The sequence below is a fragment of the Scomber japonicus genome, chromosome 1 (genome assembly GCF_027409825.1).
Source record: "Scomber japonicus isolate fScoJap1 chromosome 1, fScoJap1.pri, whole genome shotgun sequence".
Classification (NCBI taxonomy): domain Eukaryota; kingdom Metazoa; phylum Chordata; class Actinopteri; order Scombriformes; family Scombridae; genus Scomber; species Scomber japonicus.
This window is the reverse complement of record NC_070578.1, coordinates 12,128,042-12,143,693: the sequence shown is the minus strand read 5'-3', so window position 1 is coordinate 12,143,693 and position 15,652 is coordinate 12,128,042. Positions and strand designations below refer to the sequence as shown.

The following is a 15,652-nucleotide window of genomic DNA, read 5'->3' as shown; positions in this document are numbered from 1 at the left end:
CTTATTCATAGATTTTTCCTTTCAAGCGATGGAGTGTCCAAAGTATTTGTTTGTAGCAACCTGAGCTAAAGTAAGATTAAAGTGACTTCCACTTTGAGTTGTGAGGTTTCACACTATCTCTTCTGTGATGCTATTAATCTACTTTATGTATCTGCCTTGGGCTGAGCGTACAGTGGGAAAGGAAGTCTTCCATAAGAGGGCTCCATGATTTTGACAGCTAAGCTAAATTTATGTCACCACAGTTAGCTAGCTATTGTTTTCAGATCAAACCAGAGAGGTACTGTATTGAAAGAGGCACCCTTTATTTAGTTAATGAAGATAAACTCCCTGTTTTCTATGGAGCAACACCTCTTTCTCAAATTAGGTCTAGAAAAAAATATCATTAGAGGATGTCAAAAAAATAAATAGCAGGGGACAATGGCATCCTATGACTTTGTTTTGAATAATCAATTGGATACTTGGATATTTTATTTAACATTCAACTAGTCTATCTATAATGCTACAACATGTCCTCTCTTGTACCTCACTCTTTAGCCTTTCTGGACCTAGTTGCTCTACCTGATTTTTCATACACAGCATATACAGTAATTATTTTTGTGCTAAATATCAAGCTGATTATATCAGGATATTATTGGTCTGCATAATACACACTGTATAGTTAAAATGTGCATGTTTTGTGTAAGAGGCAAAATGCTTTTGCATCACAACAGCAGATCTGCTTTGCTGTTTAGATGTCCGGTGTATCATTTACCTTATGCACTTAGAGGATGAGATAAGATGACCTTGGTGTGCCTGGTAAAGCATACATCCTAGCAGGGAAAGCTTGACTGCTTCCCTCAGTGAAAAAGATACTGTACACTGAGATTGTGTTCCACTCAGATGTATCATTTTACTCTCTCAATCAAATTAGAGACATGTAATGAACTATAAATATGTAGAAATGGACTACAAATGATCCAAATTTGAAATAATGTTGATTAGGGGTGCCATGGTTAATGTTGTCATTTGAGTAGCTGCACTCTGCCTGTCTAGATATTTGAAACTGGATCCCCAATTCAGCCCCTATTGATTCCGAGGCCTATTATATGCAGTAATTGCATGCTGCTGCCTTTAACATGTCTTGGTTATTGCATCTGTGAATTGCATTACTACGTTTATTGAAGGACTGGGAATATTGCCTGAAAAGCTTTCTCTTGCTCTTTGTCCTGATATTGAAAGAGAACCATGGCAGCAAAGGGATGTAACATCATCGTAAGAGAAAATTCACTGATAAACATCTTCTAGTCATCTCCCTGTGTGTCTATTGTTGTAAACATTGTAGTAGGGTTTCATTTATTATATAGAGTTAAATAATGTGCATACTTTACATAAACCAACAGATATTATTTACCACAGAGATTTGTAAAGACCATACACACTTTTTCTAATATTTTGTATTTACACTAGTAACAGTACATTTTATTGTACTGTATAAAAACCAGTAATTATTAGGTATAATCTGGCAATCCTACAATATGCCTTTTTGTCATAGGGCAGCAAACTAAGCACATTCTAGGGAGTCTATAGTCATTAAAGCATATTTTGTGTAATTGACTTTTGCTTCCAACTTCTATATTTATGAGGAAGTAGATAGACCCTGCACTTTGATTTTAATTTGATTTCTCAGTTTGCAGTACACTATAGTTGATCTAGGTTTACCACCTTCAATCAGCACTGATGCCTGCAGATTTCCCACACACCTGCTCAGGATGGTCGTGCTGGTTACATCAGACCTCTCTGTAACAAGCCCTGCTCTGCCCTCATACCACTGAACCCAGTGTCTGCCAATGGAAACACACATACACACACACACACACAAACACACACACACACACACTACTCTCACTCCCGCTCTGTTGTGTGCTCTCCCTTGCCCACCCCTTAACATGTACATGCCTGCACATCCCAAGCCAGCATCTGGTTTGGCACTTGGCTCTGCTGAGCCTTTCAGAACAATTCAAATGGATAATCAGGCTGGTGATGCGAAGAAAGTGGATTGTGCATCTCTTAATCTCCAATCAGAGCCCCCTAAGCTGCTCCTGGTGCAGAATTAGACTGGCTTTATGTGAAATGACACCAGACAGTGTGCAACACTGTAACACTCTGTGGGTTCCAGTAGGATCTGGCACCTCTTCCCCGGGGAAACAGCCTTTCTTCGCGGCCAGCTGACATCTTCCATACCTCCCCAAATGAGACACTAACGCCATGTCTCCATTATCAGCACCCCTGATGCAGATGTTAATTTGTATCATCATTAACATGAAGAGGTGATGCACACAAGCCCAGTCTTTGATACTGATCTTGCTCCATCTTCCCTCCCCCACTGTCATTTTTTTCTTTCTCTCTCCTCCACTTCAGTGCTGTTTAGCAGACACTAAACAAACGCATTCCTGCTCCCCAAGTACATGTCTGTGTTTCACTTAAAGGTCATGGTGAGGCTTGTGCTGCTCTCTTAACAAAAGTGTAGTCTACCTCAGCCAGCACTCGTTTCACGTTTACCTTGACGTTTGTCTCTTGGCTGGCTATGTAATTCAGGCCACGAGGCACCAGCCTATAGGATACAATGACCTATACAATCTCCCAAGCCATTGGCTATTCTCTGACAATGATCTAGCCTCTGATGGCAACAGCCAGTGTTTCAGTGTAAGGCTAAACTGGATAGGATCTGGACCAAAACTTCCTTCTCTGTGCACCGATCAATCTCAGTTAACAGTTTAAAACCATAACAACAGCTTTGTTTAAGGTATTGGCTTGACAAATGCTAGCTCATGTTTAATGTTGGCTTGATATACCAGACATGGTCAATGCCATGGTCACTGCTAGCCAAACAAGCATACTTGCTGAATATGCTTCAAAACCAAAATACAGATGAAGACATTGCCAAGAGACTCATGTCCATCATTTTTAGTTCCCCTGAAACATTTGGCAGAGAAAGCGATCCATACTGTCGTTCAGTGGTAAGTCTCATTGTCATTGTTCTGTTGTGTCTATATAGTCTCCTTCGAAGAGACCCAGTAAGCAATAGCCATGATTTTAAAATCCAGACTAGAGCCCTGATTTAGTCCACTTCTAGCCAAAATTCTCATAAATTGGTACAATGTAGTTTTTGTTTTGACTGTTATGTATAGTGATCCTAGTTTAATCATTGATTGACTGTAAACACTTTTTTAAATCTTCACCAAGTCAGTCTATGGAAAACTGAACATTTACTTGCACGTCCACTGAAAATAGGGACATCACAACAGAAATAATCCCAGAAGTGACAGGAGCAAATCACATTCTATTCACAGTGGATTTTCTGTAATGTTCATGCAGGGAGTGAAGAAGCACGTTATTTTTGATGTTTTATCTGAGGTGTTTCAGAGCAATGAATCTGACTGGGAGGAGGATGATTTTTCCAACCCAAGGCATTTGGAGACATTTCCCTCTGACTCAGCAGACAAACGAACACAAGGTTCAATGTAAAGAGACAAGCGGAATGACATCATTTTTCTGAACCAGTGCAGTATCACTCAATTGACCACCGAGATGAGATTTTTCAGGAAGATTAGAACTTTAATTGTTTGCTTTTTAACAAATATAATACTCACTGAAGGGCAAAAAAATCTACATAAACTAAATCAAAAACAATTGCTATACTATAGGACTAGTGCAGTATGTATGAGGCGAGGTAGCTTTGTTTCAGTGTGCAATTTATGACACATGTTTAGTAGTGCAAGTCATTTACATTGAATGAAGCCTTATTTAGGCTTTTTCTTAATTCAAACATTTTAAAAGTAGCTGCATCAGTAATAATGTGCAATGTATGTCTGAACTGCAACCTTTTTTTTTGTTAATTTTGAATTTAAAAACATACTCAACATAACACATTAACACATTAATTCAGTTCACAAGATCATCTGATTTGATCCTGTGCAGGGGGTTAGCCTGTTGTTTTATGAAATGTGTTTAGAATCTACCTTCCCTGTGAGGAAACACATGTTGCTGATGTATAACCCAAACCATTGTTATAATGTCATTCTGCTGACTCACAGCTGTGTGTCTCTGTGCTGCACTAACACCAACTGATCTACTATTAGATCTGTCCTGATTTACACTTTTATAAAGTTACACTACAGGAAACCTACTTACCGGTACCTCAACAAATAGCATCCATAGAACAAGAGAGAAAATATTGTATGTAATGTTTCTCTCCTCAAAAGCATCACTGCAAAGGCTTATGTGGATAAATGTGGCAAATATATCCCAGACTGTACTGTGCATTTGACTGTACTGCACAAGGCTGAGACTTAACTGTCAAATAAATTACAATAGCATGCCCATGTTTACAGATTGCTGGATCATATGATACAGATGAGACTGGGACCACAAGGTTTAGGTCTCAAGGCTGGTGTTGTAGATTGACCGTGCGCCACCGTGGAGTTGAAACAGATGAATGAAGATTGTGATGATGGAGGACCTGTGATCCCATCTTTGTGCTACTAGAACTTTTTGTCCATGACTCATGACAGTTTTGTTTTATTAACTTTCTAAACACGTTGTGTTTTGATTCACATGCTGCTGAATAGGCATTATTGTGAACTAAGTTCCAGAGGTTTTTGAGTGGACTGAAGCATAATATGACAGCAGAGGACTCATAGTAAATGGTTCCTACTGAAGGTGCTCATAATTTATTCTGCACTCTGTGAGCCAAGGGCCAGGGCTGTGATGAATATGACCTTAGCACCTTCTGAAAGGAGAACTGATTCTCTAGCTGTGAAACAAGCATTGGAAAGTGAAACAGTGGTTCGAAGCCGGAAGAGAGAAAGAAAGGCGGGAATGAAAACTCTATTAGCTGTCTCTGCCAGTGGAATTCATCAGTGCTTGTCAAGACAGCTGCCCTGAGTAGGCAATGAATTAGTTTCAAGTGTCTGTGTGCTAAAGCAAGCAAGGGGAACATTAATACTCCCTAATCAAGGGCTATGTTGGCATATTTCCTCCATTGTCTCCCTTCTGTTATTCCATCCCCTACTGGAGACAGAGAGACAGAGCCAAGCAAGATGGGGAAGACAAGCTTGGTTAGCTCTGTTGTTGTTGTTGTTGTTGTTGTAGTTAGTTCTGCTGTAAGGTCATGCAACTCTTGATATCAGGTTTGATGTTAGTACAATGTCACCTCTGTTAAGCTTAGGAGTTCTGTTCCTATTTGGACAAGTCATGCTGAAAATGCATGGTATTGTATGTATTGTATGATGTTTTACATGTGACTTAATGCTGTAATGTTGTCACATTTGGTAAGAATGAGCGAGCAATGATTTTGAGAGAAAATGGCTTCCCTTTCAACAAAGCTGGATTTATCTCAAAAAGTGATGCAGGATCAACTCCAGGACTCACAATCCCTCTGAAAATGAAATGCAGGTGTGTGAAAAGGTGAATCGACATGCAGGAGAGTCATCGGTGTCTTGCTTGAATTGGTCTAAATGCCTATTTACCCTCGTTTTGGCCTCCAAGCCAATTATTTTCATGCCAGGATTGCCTGAGAAATTTCAAGTAGTAGAGGCACCTCTTAAACAGTGCTGTTAAAGTGACCCATGGCAAAGAAAGAAGTGTTTGAGATCAACCTGAAGCACTTTGTGTTTTCCAGTAGCCTGTCCATGCAGAGTCAGATTCATTTTTATCTTGATTTCCAATAGAAAAGACATGCTGCTCATCATTTATAATAGTGCTTGGTTTCTGAGTTAAACACAATTGTGCACTATGCCACAATGACAGCCAGAAAGCCAAGTGCTAGAAGTTAAAATCATTTCATTTTTAGTAAGAGACCTATGCTTTGAAGAGGTTGTCAGTAATTTAACAGCAGCAAGCCAAGCCTGGCACCTTAGATACCATGCTGTTTGGCCCTGTGTTCAGCCGCATTTATGTGGACCTGCAGTGTGGTCATTGTGAGGATATGAATATATTTGGTTTTGGAGAGTTGCTTAATGCAATATGTGGATGAAAACAAGACCCAAGTAGGTGAACAGTCCCATCTCCAAGAAGGCACATAAGCAAATTAAGTGTGACCAAAAGCTTTAATTCGAAAGGCAGAAGGATTAGGCTGTTTGATGAGCAGATTTAAGGGTGCAGGCAAGGGGAACAAAAAGAAACACTTCTGGCCAAGCGTAATAATCTTTGAAAATGTTCTTTAAACCCATCTCCCTGTGACGTGTATTTTCACTGCACTTCAACCCAACATCTTCCATCCCTTAGATTAAGGGCTTTTATCATGTATCCCCTCTCTCTCATGATTGCTGCTTGATATTTTTGCTTTTGACGTCTTCTTCTACACTTGCCTTTTTTCCTTCTTTTCCTCAAAGTGAACTTTAATAGGTTTAGGAAATGTTACATCTTAGTGCACTTACAGACAAGTGTATTACCACTCTACTAAAACACTCCCTCTCTTAAACAAAGTTGTCTGATTTAATCCCTGAAGGTTTCCTTCTAGCATGTCAAATAAAGCCCAACAATGTGAATGCTTCCTGGTTGTTTTGTGATGTTGGATTTGATTGGACTTTCCTCTTCCTTCCCTTTCTTTTAAAGACATTTCATACGCCCAGTTTGGGAGATGAGGAATTTGAGATTCCTCCCATCACACCTCCACCTGAGACGGAATCTGGCCTGGGCCTATCAGAAGTGGATTCCCCTTACCCACCAATGCCAGAGCCTCCAGCCCAGCACAGGGGTCACTTAATCCCTCAGTTCCCCCCGCAGAGCCTGGATCTGCCATCTATTACCATCTCACGCAACATGATGGACCAGGAAGGGATGTCTGTCAACAATGGCCAACCTGTGGTGAGCACTGCCATGCATACACACCTCTAGTAAATCCAAGTCTATTTATTTGCTGCCATGTGAACTGATCATGGCTGCCTCATTTGTCAACACAAAGAAATCCTGCACTAGTGCTGCAACAGTGTGTTTCCTACTTGTAGTGGTTATTCCAGATGTGGTTTTCTGAAGGTGTATCCAGTGTTAGAGATATGATTTAGAAGTATACTACTAGATACACCTGAGATCAGAAGCATACAATTCTTAAATGAACCCTTTTACTGGACCATAATGTCACCTTCACAGTTTTTGTAAGCCTCCTGTTGTCAGTACATCTGGCACAGCATCTGGACTTGTTTACCACACAGGAGGTATATGATCACATTGAGTAAATGTCATGATATTATGTTACTTACTGTGAGGATTTTTTTTAAATCACACAGACTGTGGATGATCCCCTCTGTAAGGTGAGCAGATGTGAATAGATCACAGGTGTCAGAGTACAAAGCACATTCAGCCCCAGAAGGACAGCGAAAATGGGACCCAAAAGTGCCACAGTTTCACATACTCATATTTAATTCATGTTGCCTCTAGAAACCTTTTTTTCTACTGTAAATGCTGATGCATACTTCTGTCCAGTGTCACATAGGGTCTTGGAGAAAAAAAAAGACACACTGCTTTGTTTGGAGTTGAAGTTCAGCTCTGTGTGTGCAGAAAACCTTTGTGGTAGAGAATTATAGTGAGAACATGATGAACATAGTTTTAGCTTAATCCTCCTTTCCTCTGATACGGATGGTCAAACATCCAACAGTAGACTGAGTAATCACTCTCTTTATGTTGATACTGTTATGTGCTATAGATTGTGAGATTGTTGTCTCGGGGTGGAAAGGCGTTTTCAAATGCCACAATCATAGAAGCATTGAGGAGGAAAAATGGAAATGTCACTGGCTGACTAGTTGTCTTACAGACCTATTACAAAAAGGGAAGATTCATTTAGGAGAAAAGAAATGAAAGGACAAAAGCATGAGCGGAGAGATGATGATATTGATGCTGAATTTGCTTCGTGAACCACAAAAAGCATTGCACTGAGAAGTGGTACCATGACCATTTTAACTGTGTGAATAAATGAAATGTGTTTTAGTCCCCCCCCCCCCCACCCCCCCACCCCAACGCCCTTTCTCTCCAACACATTTGTTGAATCACACTGATATTACAGATATTTATTTACATTCCATATGAGAAGGGGCTATAAAATTTTACAGCTCTCTTTCCTGCTTCCATGCTTCTGGCATGTAAAATAATTGCAGCTTTTAAAATATCTCTGCTGCATACAGTAAGTGAGCCCCAGAAGGCTTTTGCCTAAAGAATTTTCATTTCATGGTCAGTTAAGCTTTCTACATCTGGAAGAAACGGAACCTTGACACAATTACATTCCTGACTGTTCTCACGACTTGCTGGAGGATTAGATTTGATTCTCAAACATTATTCCTCTTTAACACCATTTGCATGGCTCATGTCTCTGATTGTGTGGAGACTCTATTAAAAACTGAGGGGAGAATGTGGGTTTCTGCTCCTTGCCTCGTGGCATTGTCGTCAGCACACTACTCACTTGTTATCAGTCATCGCACATTGTACAGCAGGACAGCTTGTGGTGGCCCTTCATTTTTCCTGTAAATGGGATTGATCCCCAAAAGTGTGGTGACAATGCCTATAGAAATTCTATTCATCTACGGTTTTATCTCCGCCTTGAAAAGAGAACGCAACTTTAAATGAGATAAGTAACAGTGCTGTTTTCAGTGCATTCTATATACAGAGACAATGATTTACGAAGGCCCTAAGAGAGGTGTTTTGTCATTTTTGTCAGCACACTGATAAAGGAATGACAACCTTATATACATGATTACATTCTGTGTTATTTGTTATGGCTGCAGGGGCAAACAAATAAACCGTGCACTATTGCAATTACATTTTTCATCAAGCCACTATGCTCATATTTCCCAAACACTTGTCTTGGTTTTCTTCCTCTATACTAGCTTACTGGTAGAGCATATTTAGTGTGTGCAAAAGCCTGTCTCTTATCAGAACTTAATGAGAAACCCAACCAGTGAATATACCTGGGCTATTTTCAAAAGCTTCTTCCATGTCATTGCATTGCCAAGTGTTCTGCTAATTCCTCTCCCATAATGTTCAGCGTATGTCTTGCAAATTGGCCACAGATGCCGGGCTTCTACAAAGAGAAATACATTTTCTCAGCTGCAATGTGCCTGGCAAGCCCTGAATCTGAAGTCATTATTTATTTAATCTGCTCTCCTAACAAGCTTCTGACTCTCATTTTTGTCTCCCAGCATGTGTCCTCCTGATTTGTGATTGAGTCTCAATAGTGCCAAATAGTACTGGAGTTAGAGCTGCCAGTATTGCTTTATTCACAATTTCTTCTCGATTTTCTCCCTGCTGCACAGCAAGGGTCTTTGGGTTCCATTTCAAAAAACACCTGGTGCCTTCACCACGTTTTAGGTTTTTCTTGACACATGCAAGCTTGTACTGAAATGGGCTCTGTGTCCTCCGTGATTGAATTCGAAACCGACAGTAGTAAACTTGTTGTATTAGATGTTAGAATCAATATTTAGGAGATATGAGCCCTGCCGTCTTATTACATTTACCACTGTGTGGTGATGTGTTTTAAATTTTTCATTACCAGCTAGCTGTTTCACATGTCATTAGCTTTACAACAGCAAAGATATGCTAATATCCAATATAAAATTGTGTGTTTGGATCACGCAAGATGAAACTGAGGCTGAAAAAGCCATTTGCAGTTTGTTGTTCACATGATTTGATATGCCTTGATATTGTGTAGATTGCCAGTGAATATAATACCTTCAGTTTTGACTGGTCAAAAACCACTATATCCTGAATCAAATGGAAAATGTGAGCACTGTTGCAGAAAGCATGTTTTTCTACACTTCCCTCTTATCTCCCTTCCAAGCCAAGAAGCAGTGACATGAGTTGTACATCAATTTAAGAGAGTGGATTTTTTTTTCGCTCCGTTTCTTTTTTCTTCTCTCCCTAGACAGACAGCTATTGTGACATATTGGGTCAGTCAGAAATGAAAGATATTCATGCAGGCATGCAATACTTGTAATGAAGTCTCAGCTTGACCTTCTGCATGATTGATTCTGTAATTTACTTTTCTCAGGCAGCTCTCAAAATGAAGTGATGTCATGTTGGACAAGTTTTAAATACCCACAATGCATCAGAAGAAATAGTGGAGAGGGGTTTGGGTCATTGGCTGTACCGGACCAAGGGGAGGGAACCTACTGGCCCCTCAGTCTGAGGGGTGGAGGAGAGAGAGAGAGATTTGTTTTTAAGTAAGGGTTAGAGGTTGGGAAGGTAGATAGACTGAGTTTGCACACCACAGACAGAGAAAGAGAGAGAAGTGTGTTTGACTGAGACAGGGCAAGGGAAAGAAAAACAATTTATCTTCATGCTATTATAGCCTTTACCGGCATTCAAAATTCCATTTTTCTCATTTGGCTTAAGCACAGACTTCAGCAGCTTGCTGAAAATGGAGGAAAAAAAATAAAACGATGTACCCGTTTAGAAGCCGAGTAAAGGAATATGTGCAGAGCACTGATAAACTATCTTTAATAGGACTGACCTTTCATGCTGGCGAAAGTTACTGGGGGATTCATCCTTATAATTACCATATAGATGATTTTACCCCTCTCCTGCCATGGAACATTTCCAAGAGCTCTGGCATTGATTGAATGGAAATTGAACTTGTTAACATTCTTTTCAGCCTGTTACAGCTTAGTACATGGTGCCACTGTTCATAAATTCTCCCCAAATTCTGATTTCCAATATCTTAAAGAACAGACTCAAGCTTGCTTTCATTGACATCAGTGTTGAGATTTTTATCACCACACTTGGTGAATGCATAATGTTGCATTTCGAGTCCAGCTGCTGTGTTTATTGGCCAGTGTTTATTGCGGAAAGGGTTTCACACATTGTCAATCGCATTTTTTTTTTCATCTGCTAGTTTTCAGGCTGCTTTATGTGGCTCTGTGTGGAGTGTTTTCTGTGTTAAGAGCAGATGAGGCCAACAACAAATGTACAAAACAAGTTATTTTTTTTCAGCATATTGTTGACAGCATTATGTTGTGGCCAGTTCTTTCAGCTTTCACGTTAAAAGCAATACAATAGGGAATACTACAGAATGAATTTCCATTTTAAAAACCTTTATTGATTATGGAGTAGATTTCAGTTTGTTAATGTTTGATGTGCAAACATATGCACAGACAGACAACGCACCTAGGCACATACACACTGAAACCTGACTAAGGAGGGCACATCTGGCCACTGTGTACTCAAGATAAGGACTTATTTGCAGATTTACGATGACTATCAAAATATCTAGTTAGATGTCTGCTGTGACTGCTGACAATACTGCAATCAAAATGCAAATGAGAAGGCAGAGGGAATAAATAAACATCCCAGTAACAGATTTATATTCACAATCAAGGCAACTGTTACTTAAGATGATTTCTTTTGCTAGTGTGTTATTAGCTGTTATCTTTCAAATTAGACATGTGCTAATGCTGGTGTTTGTCTGATGTAAAGAGAAAACTACTCCGGTTATTGCTAAAATATGTGGTAAAATTAGACATTTAGCAGGCTGTTGGGTGTGATATGATTAAGTGTTGGATATTTAACTGTGGTCATCAGTGCCTTTTTTTAATGCACAACATCCAAAGGCCATTTTAAAGAAATCACCATATTCCAAACAAATGGCAGAACGGGCCATTGCTCTAAGTCAAAACTGCATCATTGGGATTGGGCAAAAGTGTTATTTTACAGATGGCCACGACTAATGAGCTCAGTGTGTGCGTCTTTGATGTTCGCAGCGAGCAGAGAGCAAACTGCGAGCCATCGTGTTCTCGGTAATGAAGATGACAATAGCACTTGGAACATGGTGGGTTGCAGATATGTAAATCACAGTCATTTGGTCACAGGCTTGTTTATTTCAGCTTTTATTTCAGAGAAAACTGAGAGCTTCCATATTTGAGGAATCATAACAATATGTCTTCAATTTCTTTCCTACCTTTACCTCACCTTTGCAGAATCTTCCTCGCACATGTAAATATAAAATCCGCTTTGCACTTCATAGATTGTATTTATGATAAGCAGTAGACATGGCATATGAGAAAGAAATGGATTGTAGATCCAATATGTTTCTGTCTGAAATGGTGTTATATTATTGTTTTTGAAGACAGGCATTCATAAGGTTCTTTCAATAAAGCCAGGTGCGTGGGTTTATGATGTGTTGATGTTGGGAGAGATTGAGTTTGTGCTGCTGAATACCAGATGGATGTACCGAGGGAGAACAAATCACCTTTTCTGTTGTGTTCACGTCCCCTTCTCTGTTCCATGTCAGCTCTGCTGGCTCTCTGATCAGTCTTCCCTCTGGGGAGCTGGCAGGCCTTGTAATTTCATCCTCGCCACAATCAATGCAAACATGTTGCCTGCACCTTCTCTAAGACTGTTTCAAGAACCAAATGTTTTGCCAGGAAAAAAGTAAAAGTGAATGAAAATGTTATTACATTATACTCTTGATGGTAGAGGGAAGGGGACCTGTCTAAAGCTCTTAAGCGTCATACCTTCAGCCAGTTGATTTATGGAGTTGATTATAGAGAAATATTTTTTCCACTCTTTGGCAGTCAAACATGATCTATGAAAGGTGCCTCTTTCACAGAGTTATAACCTTAAAGTTACATTACATCAAAATGTATGGAGCTCCTTAGGCTGCTGGGCCCCTCAAACTAAACTGACATGTAGGTGCATGCATACAAACTGCAACTCGAACAGTCTTTTTATTGTGGCATTTGAAGTTATGTACCACAGTGCGGGGAACTGAGTCCACCGTTACCCTCCAGGGACTGGGCAGTCAAAAGCTGTGTCACAGATTTCCATACAATAGAGTTTTGAAATGAATCAAGTGAGCTGTGTAGCCATCTATTACTGGCTTATAAAGTTGGCTCCTTGGGTGTCAAGATAATTTATTATGGCCTGTAACCGAGACATTTAAGACCCAGGACATTCTGACATGTGATCTGCCACATAACAATCCACAGAATCCAATGACCCGATTTTCTCTCTGGTAAAAGGATACAGCTTCATAAGCTTCATACCCTGGATAGTAGGGTGTCATAGTGAACGCAAATACAGATCTTTCACCTGGAGAAATGAGGTGCAAGTCTGTACAGTTACCCCTGGCAAAGTTATTTTATTATTATTTTATTACAATCTTAACAATCCCCCACTTTTCTTTTGTATCATTTTTGCAGAATGTTGGACCAGGCCATCTTCGCCAGTACCCACCCAACCCAGCTATGGTGATGAAGTCCATCATCAGCATGAACAGCCCCAATGGGATGCTCTCACGGAATCAGTTGACCACCATCAACCAATCCCAACTCAATGCACAGTTGAGTCTGAATATGACAGGACCCAACATCACCCACACTTCCCCATCACCACCTGCTAGCAAGTCAGCCACTCCGTCTCCCTCCAGCTCCATCAATGAAGACGACCAAGATGATGGCAACAGGGTAAGCATAGAGTTAGAAATTTGGATGCAGTACAAGCCATATGGTGGACATATTTATTAGAAGTACCTCGCTTTACAGTGAACAGCTGTGCCTACTTTTACAACAAATGTATTCACTGAAGGGGATTAACTGCTCATGTGAGGGACATTTATGTAAATTTCTTTATCTCAGTGAGATCATTGCAATCATTGCAGGTCATTGGAGAGAAGCGACCAGCCCCCATCGATGCCACAAAGAAGCCCAAGACCCCTAAAAAGAAGAAGAAGAAGGATCCCAATGAGCCTCAGAAGCCGGTATCGGCTTATGCGCTGTTCTTCAGAGACACACAGGCTGCTATCAAGGGTCAGAACCCCAACGCTACCTTTGGAGAAGTCTCCAAGATTGTGGCATCCATGTGGGACGGTCTGGGAGAGGAGCAAAAGCAGGTACAGCAAAGTTTGATTATTTAAACTGTAGCTTAATTCAGCTGTAGCTATATTCTGGCAAGAAAACAATACATACAACATTGATGTATATAATGTATCCTGCCTAAGGTGATAAAAAAATGTTGTTAAAAATAAGCTTTATTTGTACATTCACATTTATCTTTGTGTCATCACAGGTTTACAAAAGCAAAACAGAAGCTGCCAAGAAAGAATATTTAAAGGCCCTTGCTGCATATCGTGCTAGCCTGGTTTCCAAGGTGAGAAACTATTTCTTCTATGCACCTGAAAAATGTGTGAATTTGACTGTAACATGAATTACATTTCTAAGAATTTATTGTATCATATGATATGTTATGGTTGTTATAGACAGGTCTTTTGTAAAGATAAAAACAACCAAAGCAATTTGAGGTTTCACCTTTTTAAAATAAATTTTCTCCATCCAGGCTGCAGCAGAATCAGCTGAGGCCCAGACTATCCGCTCAGTACAGCAGACCCTGGCCTCCACCAGCCTGTCCCCAGGTCTGGTTCTGCCTTCACCCCTCAACCAACACCCTTCCATGCCATCAGCTGCCCAGGCTCTTCAACAAGCCATACCACGGGCCATTGCCCCAAAACCCCTGCAGATGAGACTAGGAGGCAGTCAGATTGTGACCTCGGTCACAGTTTCTCACCAAAACATGTCCTCCGGGATGCCTCCGCAGATGCTTGGCCAGATGGGTGCTGGAGGGGCCATGGTAGCAGGTGCCCAGTCCACAGCGGTGTCTCAGATGAGCCCACCCATGCAGCCAGTGCAGCAGCATGCGATGCAGCAGCTCCAGCAGCAGCAGCAACAGCAGCAGCAAATGCAACAGCACCTCCAGCACCATCAGATGCAGCAGCAGCAGATGCATCACCAGCAGATCCAGCAGCAGATGCAGCATCAGCATTTCCAACACCATCTCCAGCAACAGCTGCAGCAGCACCACATGCAGCAGCAGCATCAGCAGCAGCAGCAGCAGCAGCATCAGCAACAACAGCAGCAGCAGCAGCAGCAGCAGATGCAGATGCAGCATATGCAGTTGCAGCACCAACTGCATCAGCAGCAAATCCAACATCTCCAGCAGCAACAGCAACAGCAACAGCAGCACCAATCCCAGTGTTCCCCACCCCAGCATTCTCCTGGTACACCCCATTCAGTGGGAGGCTCTGCATCGCTCGGCAGTCCCCAACCGGCTCCACAGCAGCAACCACACCCTTCCCAAATCCAGGCCCATGCCCAGGTCCTGTCCCAGGTCAGCATTTACTGAGCCAAATGGAAATCCTATCTCAAAGAACAGGAATAGAATAAAAGCATCATTCCACGTTGCTTTTCTACGTTGCACTTAAGAAGTGTGTAAGATTTAGAATGTTATACAAAGAACTTGTCCATTGTTATAGACGGATATGCACTCGTGTGTACAGGGGGTATAAACATGTTTGCTGGGTTTTTGTCTATAAAATAGGCTGAGCTATGACAGAAGCCTGTGAGCGGGAGCACCCAGTGATTGTTTATTTGTTTGTTTGTGAGGTCTTTCAATTGTCAATTTAAACTGACTGGGTGCACAATATGTTGAAAGACGTGTGTCTTTCACTGTTTTATTTAACAATAAAGCTTTATTTATGAGGCCAGAGTTGTCAGTTCAGTGCAGCGAAAGGACATTTTGAATGCATCTCAACAAAAGGATTTTTATCAGCTCTCGCCTGGACTGAATGACTCACAGGATCCTTGCTGGAAACCAGTAACCCACACGTCAGTCTTTGTTCCCACACTGGCCAGTATAT

At 41.0% G+C, this 15,652-nt stretch overlaps 1 protein-coding gene across 1 annotated transcript in view; it reads left to right on the top strand.

Annotated features, from left to right (window-relative positions):
- Window positions 1-15,138, top strand: part of tox3 (TOX high mobility group box family member 3) — a 39,206-nt gene extending 24,068 nt beyond the window's left edge. Inside the window, exons 3-7 of the mRNA XM_053319679.1 lie at window positions 6,595-6,846; window positions 13,164-13,427; window positions 13,622-13,852; window positions 14,029-14,109; window positions 14,296-15,138. Coding sequence (XP_053175654.1) covers window positions 6,595-6,846; window positions 13,164-13,427; window positions 13,622-13,852; window positions 14,029-14,109; window positions 14,296-15,138 — 1,671 coding nt within the window. The remainder of the gene's footprint in view (window positions 1-6,594; window positions 6,847-13,163; window positions 13,428-13,621; window positions 13,853-14,028; window positions 14,110-14,295) is intronic.
- Window positions 15,139-15,652: the final 514 nt, after the last annotated feature.